Source organism: Phyllostomus discolor, chromosome 6 (assembly GCF_004126475.2).
Source record: "Phyllostomus discolor isolate MPI-MPIP mPhyDis1 chromosome 6, mPhyDis1.pri.v3, whole genome shotgun sequence".
Classification (NCBI taxonomy): domain Eukaryota; kingdom Metazoa; phylum Chordata; class Mammalia; order Chiroptera; family Phyllostomidae; genus Phyllostomus; species Phyllostomus discolor.
Genome location: NC_040908.2, coordinates 147,676,923 through 147,693,352, shown reverse-complemented (window position 1 = coordinate 147,693,352; position 16,430 = coordinate 147,676,923). Strand labels below are relative to the sequence as shown.

General features: G+C 42.0%; 1 protein-coding gene and 1 long non-coding RNA gene across 22 annotated transcripts in view; one reads left to right on the top strand and one right to left on the bottom strand.

Annotated features, from left to right (window-relative positions):
- Nucleotides 1-16,430, bottom strand: part of CD44 (CD44 molecule (Indian blood group)) — an 86,609-nt gene that overhangs the window by 27,672 nt on the left and 42,507 nt on the right. For 11 of the 21 annotated variants that reach the window (XM_036029227.1, XM_036029224.1, XM_036029228.1 and 8 more), the window contains exons 4-6: nt 12,644-12,712; nt 10,154-10,384; nt 2,336-2,494 (exon numbers count right to left, since the gene is read on the bottom strand). In XM_036029227.1, the coding sequence (XP_035885120.1) occupies nt 2,336-2,494; nt 10,154-10,384; nt 12,644-12,712 (459 nt within the window). The remainder of the gene's footprint in view (nt 1-2,335; nt 2,495-10,153; nt 10,385-12,643; nt 12,713-16,430) is intronic. The other 10 variants (XM_036029233.1, XM_036029237.1, XM_036029239.1 and 7 more) reach the window with 2 other exon arrangements.
- On the top strand, nt 10,821-12,039 carry LOC118501324. Its single transcript, XR_004903958.1, has 2 exons — nt 10,821-11,733; nt 11,772-12,039. It is a non-coding gene; the product is annotated as an uncharacterized LOC118501324 (long non-coding RNA).

The following is a 16,430-nucleotide window of genomic DNA, read 5'->3' as shown; positions in this document are numbered from 1 at the left end:
CTATATAGTGAGTCATCTATACCAGGTTGTATAGATGGTTGAGTGGGAACGGAAGGAAAGCAGAGAGTGCCTTCAGCTCAAGTCAGCCATATGGTTAAGCATCCCAGTGTCCTTTGCATTCTGTCACAGAATACGTTGAGGTTAGAACATGAGATCTTCTGGAGGAAGGAGCCAAAGAAGTTGTAGCAGGAGGAAGAACACTTTGGAAAACACCAGCCCTCCACCAAGGAGAACCAAAGATGGCAGAGCATTGCCCATCCATGCAGTCAGTATCGGCCCCTTGCACTTGAAGTCCAGGGAATTTGTGTCACTGGCAAGTGTGCCACATGTTGATCCTCAGGATGGAGAGGTACATAAAGTTACCTCATGATGATCACTTTATTTCATTAGTAGTTTTGGTGGGGAAAGAATTGCTCTGGACATCCAGAGCTTTCCTACTGGTAATTCTAAGAAAGAATATCTACCCATAACAGCCACATGATTTATCTATACATTTCTGCAAACACCCATAGTAGTCCCATCAAGGACAAAGCATTCCACAAGCAAGCCATTTATAGCCGGTGAGAGAAAAACAAGATGCATACATTCAGTAGGAAAACACCATAGGAAACCAACCACCATCACAGCAGATACCCAAGAAAAATGAGAGGCATACTGTCACCCAAAATGATAGGGCTGGAATAGGAGATGCACCCGACAGAAGGATCAGGACAAAATCAGAATCAATGTCTTTTGCGGAAAGGTTATTTGGAAATCCATCCCAATTCTTTCAGACTTCATTTTGACATCTAAATAATACAATATTCATTTCAGAACTGTGCAACTATCAGCCCTATTTCACAAGCTAAGAAAATCAAGTTTAGAATCATTGACCACATTCACAATGAGCACAAAGTGGCAGTTTTCATGCCCTTACAGAAGAAAGAGGGCATCCTGCTACATTACGTGCATAGATGCCAAGCAGAGAAGTGAACTGACATTGGAAAATATGCCACAGAAATAAAAATTACAAAGGGAAGCTTCTTCCTGGAGTGTGAGCATACAATTTATTTTCAGGTTGATCTGTTTGGATTGCCACCCAAGAGATTTTAGTTTCTCAAGTATCCAGACAACATCTTTATTGGTGACCTCACCTGGAAGATGGGGCCATATCCTAAACCCAGGAGACAGTGTAATAACAGAGCTCCAGGGTTTTGGTTATTTGCTTTTCATCCTGAAGTTGTTAAAAAGAGTTTCCTCGTTCCACAGAGTAAGCTCTGAGGTGTCCAGGCTAAAATGTGTACGATTTAACAGCTTAGACACAATGCATCTAGTGCATCTCGAGTTTTTATACCATACATAGTTAGATGCCTTCAAAGCCTAAGCTATTTTTTGGATCCCTTCCTCCCTGGGTGCCGTCCATTTGGGGATGATACTCTCCAATTAGGAGCGACAGAACTTCTGTGACCCGAGAGAGCTCACGTAACAACCCAACATGACACCTTCTCTTAGGAAAAGCGGAGCTGTTATGGAATGGGGTTCAGGATTCTCATCACCGTTCAGCAATATCTTAGATCATTACAGGTGCGAATAGGAAACTCAGTCATCAGGTGGGATATTAGACCAACCATCGCACTTTTAAAGGACGTTTTTTTCAGCTCAATTCCCATCTCTGTGCTCAACAAGTTTTACAATTGTCACAAATTTGGATACTATTGTGCAGTGGCTTTACTGTTTGTTTTTAATATTTGCACTGTTTTGTTAAAGCTCAGCTGATATTTGCCCTTTGCTCCAAAGTCTTTGTGTTATATTGGCGCTCCATTTGTTAAAACTCTGAATTTGTTCCCTTAGTTTCAACCAGGGCCTCCTAGGTCTTCAATTTAGTATCATGTACTACATTTAATTAATATCCTCTCAATCACATTCTCAAGTCCATTGCTGTTATAGACTATGAGCTCTTTGAAGGCAAGAGCTCTGGCTTCTTTCATCTTTGTGTTCCCTGCACCCTAGCGCAGTAACTACACAATGAATATTTGTAGTTAATTTTCCTATGCCATTTTCTAACAAAGTTCAATAGTTCAAAGAGAATCTGTCGCAGCAGACCACAGGGAGAACATGAGGCATTAAGGATTCTCTAAAGTATGTTTTTCCCATTCCTCTCCATATATGTTTTGGCTTCCAGTAAAATAAATCTATTTCTTCCTTTAAAATCTAATCAAAGTATAACTAGATTAGGTGTGATCATAGGCTTATGCTCATTTTTCACATTAACTGTTTCTCAAGAGAAATACTGTCAGGCATCACTTAGATTGATAAGCCTTGCATAAATAGTTCTACTGTAATTGATTATTCTTACTGGTACTGGAGATAAAATCTTCATCATCATCAATGCCTGATCCAGAATGACTGGGGGTTTTGTCTGTTTCATCTTCATTTTCTTCAATTGGCTCCGAGCCTGCTGTGATGATGACACTTGAATCCGTACCTGCTGTGGTGACCTGCATTAGTAGCTGAGCTGGATGCCAAGTACCCATTTGACAAAGGAAGAAAATCAGACTCAGAGTATATGATGGAATTACCATGATTATAAGAAAAAGTGAAACATTTGATATGTATATCCCCAAATTCTTTTTTTTAATTTTTATTGAAAGAGAGAGAGAGAGAGAGAGAGAGAGAGAGAGATTTGTTGTTGCATTTATTGGTTGATTCTTGTATGTGCCCCGATGAGGGATTGAACCCATAACCTTCACGTATGGGAACAATGCTCTAATCAACTGAGCTAACCGACCGGGGCCTACCCCAAATTCTTATATCTTAGTTTCTGAAGCTAATCTATAGATCCAAAAACAATTGGCTATGATTTTACAACTGAATAGTCTCTTTAAGAAAATTAAAGAATAATTATAGACACAACCCAGCCAAAGAAGTAAAAGAAAAGAAGGCCCATAAACACTCCCTCATGCTTTTAGATACATTCATTAACTTACTAAGCATACGTCATTAAAGGTAGGGCAAGCAGCAAAGGGTAGAAAAGTTTCACATGTGCCTACTTGCTTTGTCAAGCTACTTCCAAAAAAAAATTGGAATCTAAACACATGTTAGTCATCTCTAAAATGCCATAGCTGTCTTCGTAATTTCCTAGTTCATTTATTATCTTCTCTAGCATCAGACCACTGTACTGTAAATGCAAATGAAACCTACGCTGCATTTCCCAACAATACTTCAGCATACAGCAAAAGGGAAAAAGTCAATTAACAGAGAAGTCATTCCTGTCATTTATTAGTCACCCTTCTGGCTGACTACAGTGGACTGTAGCCAGGATTTGGAGAAATTCTCATTTTTCTCCTTTCGGAAGCAATTGCAAGAAAGAAAAAACCCCTCCACCTCTTCTCCCTGGTCCCTGTAGAAAACGTCTCTTTACTGCCAAGGGGTTTCCTACATTTTGAATCATACTCATGCTGTCTTTGGGAATGGCCATTTGTCTTTTTCTACTGCTATTATCTACCCCAAGAATAGTTCCACTGATTGAGATTTTCTATATTTTGTTAGCTCTTGCCATGCGATTGTATTTTCTCCTGAGAAATCAAACATTGCAAATGGCTTTGGCCATTTTAGAATACCTTTCAGAGTCAAAATGTTGTTCTGTCATCAAGAAAGACCTGGCCCATTTTCACTGTCCCCTTCCCCTTATCAGGCTCCTCCTGGGCTACATTAGCTCTACAGAGTAGAAAGAAGAAACCTGTTGAACAGTGCTATAAAATCAAACATGTGGATCTCAGAGCTCATAATCGTTCCAAAGTCATCACAAACACTTGTGAGGCCAGAATGGACTTTCTGTCAGTGAGAACTACTGAAGACTGTCAGGAAAACAGATGAAATGAGATGATAGTGCCTCATCTCCAGCCAGTATTGTTGGTGTGTGAAGATGGTCCTTGGACTCTGATGGCTGAAACAACCATGAAAACCAATCCTGAACCCCTCGCCTCTTGGTTACTGTTTTGGGAAGTGAACCACTAGTGCTCATCAAAGCTGTCGTAAGCATAATTGAATTAATTGTTGTTAATTATCAGTTCCTAACAGATAGCATTGTGTATGCTTTTATTCTTTTTTCGACTCAAGAGAGTTATCAATACTTGATATATGGTGGGAAGAAAGGGAGAAAACACAGAAGTTCCAGACCTTTCAGAGGCCTGCGCTGGAGTTCACAGAATGTCAGAGATGGAAGGACCTTAAATATCAGGATTTGTGCTGTTCATCTCAAAGATGAAAGCACTGTACAGCACAGGTCTTGGCTCGTCTGAAGTCAGGAGGCTAACCAACAGAGAGGTCTCAGGAGGAGCATGAAAGCTGTCTTTGCATTTTGAAAGGTGATAATGTAAAAGAGGAGCTAAATTTTTGCCCATGCTCTCAAAAGTCTAAATTGGGACTGGCGGTGGGACCTATGGAGATGGCTATTCTTTCAAATGTTGAATTAAAAACATTAATAATCTGAACTATTCAATGAATTTCTCCATAAAGTATTATATGCCCCACCCTCAGAAAGATCACTTAGGAGGAAAGTCGTGTAAGTGATTAAATGATTAGAAAGTATTGATTGAACTAGACATTTTAAGATCTTCTCCAAATCTGAGAGTCCATGAGTCCAAAACCCTGCTCTTCAGAGCCTTAGCCCTTCTATGTTGGCCAACCAATATCATTCTCCAAGAAGTTGGGACATGATATTTCTGCGAGAAATCCTAGACACATAACCCCAGCAATCCCAGACACACAGAAGGATGACACCTGAAGTGAACAATGGGGAAAACATGCCTTTCTGCTTTTGTTTTTTCCATTTAGAATCCAACTGCTCTAGCAACCTTGCCCATGGTCACTTTTTATATCAACATTTTGCAAAACAGCTCAGGGTGCTTTGAGTTGCAGCTTTTGAAAAGAGGAAAATCAGTCAGGAAAGAAAGACAGAGATGAAGGGACCCAATGACCTCAGTAACAGAGTCCTGATGTGCCATTTCTGCAACCACAGAGTGCCTCAGAAGAATATTAGATAACAGATGAAAAACTTAAAAAGGTTAAAGCAGAGACATTGAAGGCATCATTAAATTCCCAAATATGAAAGTAAAGTGAATGAGACTCTCTCTTTCAGACACCAAGAAAGCCCGGAAGTGACCCAAGGTGAAACACTGACGAGACCGTCCCCTTCGCAATGTGTGTCCTATGAAGATACACATTTCAGACATTTAGAACTAGCACACCCCTCCCTCCAGCATTATCTTAATCACTATGATATGCAGTCATAACATCGGCACTGTTTTCCTTACTTGAGCATTTGTCGAAACAAAGAATATAGTTTATTCAATGTCTTACAAGCTACGCAAATGTAAAGAACCATTTTTATTGCTTTCCTTCTATAGAAAGAATACCGTACCTTATTATTTTAAAATATGACCATATTCTCCATCAACGAAAGTTAATCAATGAAGATATGCTTGTAATCTCCCATTATGACAGATTTTGAATCTTCTTTCACAAAAGCTAGCAGGTCAACGTGCTTAGCAGGAGCTTAGGGCTAACAGTCAAACACCCAGGGAGCTCCTCAGAGGCCTGGATTCTGGTGTAAAGCAACAGGTCACTTCCTACACTTTGCAGCTGAGGTTTTAGACATCCAAACAAGTGTCCAGGGCCTACACTTTCCACCTGTAAATCAGTACTTCCCTCTATTATTAGTGACTGTAATAATCAGCCGAAAGTAGGAATATGCGTTTTCTAACAGACTTTTTACTAGAGTACTTGTTTTGAAAGAGTCTCTTAATGGAAGCCCCTATAGAAAAAAAATAATTCCAATGATTTGGCATGTCGCCAAAAGGAAAACCAGTAGAAGACTTAGAAGTATCTGGGCATCTCCCAGATCCATAGGGCTCACTGATAAATGAGATGGTATCAAACCCTGTTCTCCCAACAATCGTGATGGACCATCAGCAGAAAATGATAACAGAAGGCCTTCTCATGTCCTTTTCCTCAGCACTGACAGACTTGGTGTTCAGGACAAAACATAAGCAGAAGACATAACAGTATACCCATCATTGCTGTTGCTCGATCCTGAGTCTTAGGCTGTGAATGATCAAGCCAGGACCATATCCAATCAATTTGCTCCTGAGCTGCCGCATGGCTGTGGGAGCACACAGTGGAAGTAATTGAATCGATTATGAAAATGTTCATTTAGTGAGATCTTTCTACAAAACCTTTACCCTCAGATCTGTCTGTAGATAATCTCTGGATCTAGCATAGGGTAAAGATTAGAAAAGAAAGGAGAGAGGCCTGATTTTATCTTTTCACTCTCCTGAAGTCTCCTGGGATCTTAAGGTAACACCAGAAATGGGTGCCAAGGCAATACTCCTCCTTCTACAAATGGAATCCCCTGTGTACAGGCTCAGGGAAAAATCAAGTAGCAACTTAATATCCTGTGATGGAAAGAGATTTTATATTCACTTGATTGGGTGACTCGGCCATGACCTGAAGGTCTTTAATGCAGAATTTCATAACATTGCTGTCATTCATCTTCTTTCAGAGTGTCTTTAGAGGTGCTTGCCTGTATCTTTTGGGTTTATCATTTCATCCAGTAGCCATGATGACGCCTGACATTTGAAAGCTCCACTGACACTCATAAACCGCAAGGTAAGCTTTATACTGTGTGTAAGTCAAGCAAGAACTCTGGAAAGGGTGTGTGTTCAGTGCGGTGATATCAGATCTCAAGTATCCATCCATCACTTCCTGTAACTCTTCATTCTAATTCAGAATGCACCGTGTTTCCAGAAAAGAAACACAACCCTCCCGGTAGAGAAATTCTGGACTCTATTCAAATTAGAGGAAAGGTAATTGGTAATATTTTTACACTTTGAAATCTCTGATTTGACTCTCAATTTGGACTGAGTCCAAACGTTTTCCTGTAGAACAAAAAATGGCAAAGATCACCGGGATAAACATCTAAACCACTTGTGATTTTTAAAAATCATTTTGAGTCACACACCCCTTTGGAAAATGTGACATGAGCCATAGCTTCTTTCCTGAAAAAAAAAAAAAAAGTGATCCTACATGCACACATTCGCAAAATTTTGCATAGTATTTCAGGTGGTCTTGTATACCTTCTGGTCTATCACTGAACCTCTTGGAAGTTCATGAGCACCAGGTTATAAACTTGGACGCTATACGCACAAAGTGTCAACCACCTGCACAATATATTCTATACGACAAAGGACACATTTGTTCAGAATAAAGAGTAGAGAGATAGGAGCCACTTTCACCAATGATGCCTTGAAAGAAACCTGTGCATTCCTTGGAAAACTCTCAGACATCCCATTCTTACCTCAGAGACCTGTTAAAGATGCATAACTCATGCTACCTTCACCCAATAGTACAGCAGGAAGAGACCAACAGCAAGTATATATACAGGAATATAGAAACTGGCATGATTTCTGACTTGGGGAAAAGGAAAAAGCTAATGCCTAGGCAGCAGAGTTTCCAATTATCCCCACCCAAGTAAGCCATATATATATAGGATATATATTTGTGTGTGTGTGTACATACATACATACACATGTATGCACACACACACACACATTGCTTTGACACCCCGAAGACAAGGAAATAGAGTTCTCCCAAGCAGGAGCCTGCTTCGTGAATTAGTTTAGGTTTTTAGATTCCAAAGAATCCCAGATCACCAATCGAAAGGCAGCTGATGATGACCTGTCTCCAGGAGGGCTCTTCCAGAAATAACACTTAAACAATAAAAAGTTCACTGGAAATCAAAACCTACCCAGATGGTTGTTCTTGTTGGTTTTCCTTATTGCCACCCACTGAGGACCCTTAAAGGAGGAATGAGCCAGGTAAGCCAAAGAGAGATTCTAGGTACTCAGCCAGCCCTCCTCTTGACCTCTGCCCGCCTGCTTGCAATCACTCCCTCTCACTCATTTCCAGCTCTCAGTCCAGCAGTCATGAGGTTGAGAGCCTCTCCTCGGCAGGCTTAGAATATATGGTCTATTCAGGAACTTATCAGTGCTAACTTTTCCTGGTGGGCCACGTGCCACTTGCAATGTCCCCCCGACTGTTTTCTTTGACGCTCACTGCATGCACTGATTTACAGGAGCTGCCATTGGCCTAATTGGATCCTACAGCACTTCAATAACTCTCGGATTAGCCTTGGACCCACTCTGGCGGACAAATGAGTCTCTCTCTTCCTTAAGTACTAAAAAAAATCTTAGCTAAGTGCCCTGGAAAGAGGAAAAGCATGATTCATTTCCCAGCTCAAATCCTGAACTAGGTTTCAGTGAAATCCCGTAACGCGCTTCTTTCTTCATTTCTGCACAGTGTATAAGCTCCATGAAAGTAGGGCCAACTCTGAGTCCTCAGGAATGAGAGCAACACCTGGCACTGAGGAGCCCTCATATATTAGTTGAACTTGAACAAATGACTAGCTTACTAATCCTTACCTCTCTCCTATTATCCCTCTCTAATGGTGTCGACTACTGGATTGTTAGCATTAGAACAGACCTAGTACAAACTAGGTCTTCAAAACTTGTTTGCTGGCTAACAGGCAGGAAAAGTGCAGCCCTTAAAAATGTGCTAGAAATTGTTCGGACAATATGCTAATTGACTTCCTTAAAGCACGCGTGAAATACTCACTTGTTAGCAGAGGCATTTGTCAGGATCTTCTTCCTTGGTGGGAAATGGTACTTTAATATAGACCTGACTTGCATCCTGCTAAGACCAGGATTGTTGTCTATATGCATCTGACAAAACTGAATGCCCTGATGACTAGCACCTTCCACAGGTCTGCTTTCAAAGGGCAGGGAAATCGAAGGGTAACAAGGAGCTAGCAGTGCAGGAAGGCTCAGTTTGCAGAGGCTCCTCTCTGGAAAGGTTGTCCGCAGGATTACGAACAATGAAAGTGACACACAGTAGGCTCCAGAGAGCTGATAATCCGGGACAGCATGGGCAATGTGAAAGAATCTGCTTTTCAAAATGCTTCATAGAATCTGCAGAGGATGACCAGAACCCCAAACCTATTTGAACCACTATGAGCAAGCTGCTAACAGAAGTTTAAGGCATGGTTGAGCAAGTAACCTTACTCGCACATGTTCTGGAGGTTTTCCTGGCTTCTGGGTGATGAGGGATAGAAAAGGTCCCTGTCGCGGGCATTCACAACCCAGTCAGTATCAGCCACACTCAGGAGAGCAGAGCCCCGCCCCTCCGGAGCCGAGCCAGGAAAGGAGAAAGCCCACACCATACTAGGAAAGCCGCTCAAGAGGCTGATGCCCTACTTGAGTTTGAATAATCCTCCACAGCGGGAACACAGCCAATCTGGAAACATGTTTTAAAACAAACCACAGGGTAGGGAAAGCAGAGAGGGAAGTGAAGAAGGAGACAAGAAGGAGATGTAAACACTTTCCAGTGAAGCAAAGCGCAAGGGGCCCATACCCAGAGAAGTCTTAAGGCAGTGTTGACATAATTCCCCTCTCACGGTGCCAACGTAGTGATTGACCCACACAAACCAAGCAAGGGCTGAGAGCCTTCCCCTACAGGCTGGAATAGAAAACTCTTAAGCAGATTTAATTGGATCAGAAAACTCTTTCAGCTGTGTTTCCCTGGACCAAAGACAAAGGAACTGTTCAGTCAGTCATGGGTGACGAAGAAGACTGAACATTACCCAATCAATGACATGAGTACAAATCAGATTAAAATATAAAAACATAAAGTGAAGTGAGATGTAAAGGAGCCTATGGAATGGTATACAGCTGCTGTGACCCCCAACTTATGAAAACGGTGTTATCCGGAGGTGGATGAGAACCAGAAGGAAACGTGCAAAGAAGGAAACAACTTCGGTACTGGGTGTGAATGCTCACCACACCCCTGGGACAAGAGAACAAGGGAAGTTCTAAAAACCTTCTCATATGGCACTTCCTGTGCCGAGGTAAGAGAAACAGAGTTGCAGATGAAAAAAGGAATCGTTGGCCGCAGCAGTCCATGCTTACACAGCACAGACAGCTGCTGTGGCCGCCTCCCCAGATGATGCCACCAACCTTGAGAGAGGAGACAAACGACAGAGGAGTGCCTCTCTCTCACGAACAGAGATGTTTTGGCGGACAAATCGCCATTGGAAAGCACAGTGATCCATTCTCCTTACTGGTAACAGAGGCATCCTCTGGGTAGCTGGGCACCGAGGGATGGTCTCCGCCTTGGGTTGGGTATTCGGTTGGAAGCTGGGTGTGGAAGATGGTGTAATCTGTTGGAGTGCTTCTTTCACTGGGGGACCCACTGCTGAAATCATAGTCAGTAGTGTTGGCATTGATGTCATCGGGGTTAGTTCTGTATTCACCTCTCTTGGTGTAGCGGGTACCATCACGGTTCACGATAGCTGGGAGAGAGAGAGAAGGCACTTTCAGAACTCGGCAGCTCACATTCTCTGAGTACAGAAACGACTTGGAATTAACACGTGAGATGGTGACTATAATGCTGGTTTTCTTTTTTGCTGAGAAGAGCAACTCCTAACTACCTATCTCGTTGGGGGTGTATGTAGCTGAAGCATTCATTGAGAAAAGTGTATACTCCCCGGACCACTCACACACCTTGGAAATGGGGATGGGGCCAGAGGGTGTGTTTGGGAGTCCCTGTGTTTGAATCCCAGTTTTGTGTGGCTCTAGACGAGGTAGGTAGCTCTTTGAGCTTCAGCTTTGTCACATGTAAAATAGGGATAATACTCCCTTCTGTCATGAGGACAATATAATATTGTATGTAAGTGTTTGGCATGGTATTCAAAGCATAGTTGGTGCTCAATAAATGCTAAATCTCCTGGCTCATCTCCACTTTCCCTTCCCAAGAACACATAAACTTTTTGTTGTTAATTCTACCCATTTCCAGAAAGGATATGAAGCAGGAGACAGAGAGGCTATTAGCATCAGCAGGGAATCCATGTTGGCAAACTCATGAAGAATTACATTTTCTTTCCAAGGGCCAAATTTTGTCAGTTTAAGTAACCCCAACTCCTGGCTTAGTAATTAGCATACTTGGATATTGAGGGAGCCTCTGCCCCCTGTGGAATTCAGCCTTAAAATTAAGAAGCACAAATGCATAGTAAGAGCAAAATCTTTGATTTCAACAAGAAAATGACTAGAATGCACAGGGGGGAAAAAAGCAAGGATTGATTCATTCACTGTTCCTCCCTAAAAGTATTTTCTGCCTTCAAGTCTGGGCCGCTCACTGCCTAATTGTGCATTTACCTGACACTACTGTCTGCTGTATTGCATTGGTGGGACTAACCATTCCTTTTGCCCATCTAGCTTGCCCAGGTGGAACTATTCATAAAACATAAATTTAAAAATATGCCAAAATCTCAATCACCCTGATAACCTCTACAGATGAGGATCTGATAAGGAAATATGACCAAACTTGTACAGGTCTGGACTTCAAAAGAGATCTGTGGGGACCAAGGAAGCGGGACACTTACCGAGCATCTACTGCGGGCCCGGCATGCATTAGACATACTATCTTTCTTCATTCTCACGGAAAAGTCTCATAGGTTGTCCCATTACCCAGGTTTGAAAACAGAGGCTCAGAAAGAACAACTCTTTCCTCTAAGCTCACGCAGGCAGAAAGGAGCTAGGATTCACACCAGGCCTGACTGAGACAGCACCTATCACATTGCAGGCCTCTGTTTCCTTTTGCAAGGCACAGGCCAGGGACAATTCCCTAGGTAACAGAGTGTGTGTGTGTGTGTGTGTGTGTGTGTGTGTGTGTGTTGGGAGGTGCGGGGGCTGGATTTGTACGTTCCAGGGAGATTCTCATCTCCCTGCTCTAGTCACCACTGTTCCCTGCGCACACCGAGGGGCCTGGTTCTCAGCAGGCAGACCTCAGGCCTCCCCAACACTGTGCTTCTTCTCAAAGACATGAGGTTCAGAGGCAATACGATCAGCATCAATAAGCTGAGCTATTTGAAAATTTGGGTTGAGATCTTCTGTTTTCTACAGTGCCAGACTCCTACTTCTGGGGATCATTTTCGGTGGTCTGGTATAAATCATGTTGAATCAGCTATGGGGAAGTTTGTACCCCTTATCATTGTTTTTCAATACTCCAGAAACAAAATAGTTTTGATTTGTGTGTAAAGCAAACACAACACCTGGGCAACAGAAGGCCCTCACCCTACCACCTGCTAATCTTCCTCTATGAGGGCAGAACACAGGTCAGAGCCTTGGGCTGCCAGAATTTAAGAACATTGTTTAATTTTCCCTACATTTCAATTTACTTTTAAGGTTACCTTCTATTTATAACCAGGGATGTTGACATTTCATTTGCAATTTTTAAAAAATAAATGTATTTTAGGTACAAAAGAATGGGTCAATTAAAAGCAAAGTATCAGTAACAGTGCTATGTACATGAAAGTGCCACATAAAGTGAGAGTGGTTTTCAAATGACTGCAGTTTGAGGAACAGGACATTGGGGTAAACCAGGCAGCATTTTAAGCCATTGCAGGAAAAGAGGAAGGGACACTGAATCACAGCCAAGGTGCCTCGCCTTAGCGAAATGACTGTTAGCCCAGGCAAATATGAAACATAGAACAGGCACCTAACCCCTTTCCCAAGAACAGAAAAACTCAATCAAAGTTAGAAAAGATACATACTTATGGTAATTGGTCCGTCAAAGGCATTCGGCAGGTCTGTGATTGATGTACAATCTTCTCCCTGTGGTGCTACAAGGTAGAAAAGGAAAAAGGCATGAGAACTCTAAAAAATTATGAGCAAAATTGATGACCATTTCTATTACTAAATTGGAATGGAATTTCCTCCATTCCCAAATAATTTTCTTTTTCTCATCCCAAATAATTTTCTTTTTCTGAACCTTGGTTAAGTCTCCTAGGAACTTCTCTGGCCTTTGTGACACAGTTCCCATTTTTATTTAGCTTCATACATTTTTTGGAAGCTCATGTGTTCCTCTTCCCACACCAGCAAATTCATTCATTAACAAACACCTATGTTCTGTATCAGGCATTGTGGAAGGCTGAGGGTACAATGATGAATAAGATAGATATGGTCCTTCTCTAAGGAAGCACACATTAGAACTTTATTGTTTAATTTGTTATTATAAAAGTAATCTGGGAACTCTGAAAAAAATTTTAGAGACATGTATAACTACAATAAGAAAAGTCATGTATAATCTCAATAATCTACAGAAATAATGAAAAAACATGGCAGAAAAATACAAGCAAATGTTTATCAACATGAACAATATGAGAATCTAAAGATTAAAATAGCCAACAAAACTTAGCTGATAGAAATATTTAAAGACAGACTAGGCTTCAGCCTTTTGTTAATGTATTAAATTTTTTTATTAATTGGACTTCTCAGCACAAAGTTTCTGGGGTTGTCTACCTCTGGTCTAGGTGCCCAGAGTACTTCCTGAGGCTGCTGTTCTGGCATACCTCGCTGTGGGTATCTCTGGCTTCTTTTTCTTCTGTCCTCCATTTATCATCCACTCCCTCCCCGCACCCTTGGGAATAAAGATTTTTGACCAGACCTTGGGCCTGCCTGGATACCCAAGATGTCGACAGCAGCCCTCTGAGAAACACCGTGTGAAACCCTGTGGGAACAGGCCCTAGTACCTTGTCTGCCGTCCCTTGAGTCCTAAAAGACGATGGCACATTGCCTTAACCAACTGTTCCACTGGTGTCCAGGTGCTCTATTCAGTACCTAGACCTGTGATGAGCTCTAAAATCTCAAAGAGATTTAAATTGGCTTTGCAGTTACAGGAAGGATGGATCCAATTGTGCATTGCAGCTTTTTATACTGTGTGCATGTGAATATGCTCACTTAAATGTAAAATGGCAACTTATTGCTTAGGCTGGTTTCTCCCAGAGTTGCTTGTTGGCAAAGAGTGAGGAAGAAAGAGACAGATGGACAGACAGATGGAGGGATGGAGGGATGGATGGATGGATGGAGGCAGGCAGAATGCTGTTAGAATGGCAGGTCTGTGATTGATGTACAATCGGCAGGTCTGTGATTTTAGAGACATGTATAACTACAATAAGAAAAGTCATGTATAATCTCAATAATCTACAGAAATAATGACAAAACATGGCAGAAAAATACAAGCAAATGTTTATCGACATGAGCAATATGAGAATCTAAAGATTAAAAAAGCCAACAAAACTTAGCTGATAGAAATATTTAAAGACAGACTAGACAATCACAGACCTGAATTCTGCAGGCAGAATGGATAGATGGATGGAGGCAGGCAGAATGAAGGAAGGCTATTATCACAAGTATTCTAAGTGTCCTGCCATAAACCATTGGGTGCCCATAACATTGGACAAAAACCCACGTTGAACAAAACAGGGTTTGGTTGCTTCCCAGTTCCTAGGAGCATCTTTTCCAATAGATAAACAGGATGTTTTTTGCCTGCTTGTTTCTTTGGCCTTGTAGTGAAACTAAACGGCAGCTTTATATTCCAACTGGAGAAGTGCAGGTTTTAGGAAAAGCTATTCTTGCAAAGGCTGATTAAAAGATTTCACTGAAGAGAGACTCTCTAAAGAGAAAGTTGCCTCCCCAGAAAAGCCATTTCTCACCATCCGATCTAAACCAGCCCCTCACCACCCGCCATACCTGTCACCATCATGCATCACTTGCTCTCATTTCTGCCTCAGGCTTCCCAATCCTGTTCATTGTACATAATGGCTGTTCATGGCACATCTCCCAACCGCTACCATCTGCTCCGCACCACCTCCATAGAAATATTTAAGCTCCAGAAGATGAGTAGGAGCCTCATCTGTCGTGGCCAGAATGTTTATGTGTGATGGGGACAGAGAGGTACTCAACAGATATTGTTGAATGGATGAGAAAGGAAGAAAAAGTCCATTCTTCTAGTAAACACACCTAAGATGTTAATCCTCAAAATGGTCTGTATATATAAACAAGTCAAAAAACATTTATATAAAACCTGAATGACAATGCCATGGAAATAATTAAAGAGAGTTACAGATCTATCAGTTCATTTATTCATTTTAAGCCATTGCTCAACACATATGACAGATCACACAATTTTAAAAAAGAGCAAAGAAAAAAATAAACATGTTCTTGTCCCTGCTTTTGAGGAATTCACAAGGTCATGGAAGACAGTAATAATTAACATTTCTTTAGATTTTTAAAGTTTTCCAAATATTTTTTTCCCAATGAATCCCTCACTTCAAAATCAGGGCAAAAAGCCACACTGAGCAATCTTGAAGCGTCTCTCCCCAGTCTGCTTTGGGGACACCACCAGAAGCCAGCCTGACCCATGACACGCTTCTGATACTGTCACATTGCACGGACCCAGAAACATTCCTTAGATGATGGCTTTTTAATGGCATGAATGGAAGAAAGTCCCCCAAATTCAAAAATAACTGCAGGTAACAGCGGAGTGCCCTGGGAATTTCTAGGAGATGCACTGTAATAGAAGGGGGCATGGTGTCAAAAACACTCAAGACGGTTTTGTGAATGATTAGAGCATTTATTCACATGGACCCCCTTCATGCTCCAATTCACCTTCTTCTGTAAAGCACATCAAAGCTGGCAAGCATACTAAGACGGGTGATGACCCAAATGTGCAATTACTACGTTCGTGCTCCCAAGTCCGATAGCAGGGCCTCGTTAGGCTGCCTTTCATTCTGTTTAATGAGCACTGTGTTGCTGGGAGAATCGGGCCTGGTGCGCTTTTCCTGAACCTAAAGATTCGTTAGAAAGACCCCGAGGTGAGCCTCCTGGTAGGCTGCATCTCAACACCTCGCCTCCACTGCACTAAAAAGCCAAGAGAAATGTTCATTATTCAGTCTAGCCAATCGCTCGGTGCCACACAGGCCCCTTCCTCAATGCCTGACACATGCTAGGTACCCAAGAAATACTTGTTCAGTCAATGAGTAAATGAATAAACGAATACATGCAGAATCTTCCCTCAATCTCTCCTTCAGAAGAGGATGAAGCATTTCATTCAAAGTCGATTTAAAAAATGAACTAATTCAAGTCAGCCCTCCGTGTGGTTAACACAGAAGTCCCGGGCCTCACGCTGGGCCTTATCGCTGACAGCTGAAGCAAGAAAAAAACCACAAAGCCGTCTCAGGGCCTGCCTGATTTTCATTTGTAAGCCACAGGCTGTGTTTTAGACAAGCGCTGCTGTATTGTAAACACGCAGAAGCTCTCTGCTAAGATGGAGCTGGCTGTGGTCCCTGGAACCAGTTTGTGGGGGAATTGCCTCGCTGGGTCCTGCTGGTAGATCTCAGGCTGAGTTGGATTCAAGGATCTTTCCAAGGAGATCCTTCACAGCAGAAGGTTATCTAGATCCGTAGCTTACTTAATGCCCACTATCATCGGACTCTAAACCAAGACAGAATTCATTTATCCTTAAATAAACATTCTTCTCCAGCTCCTACGCTTTTTATC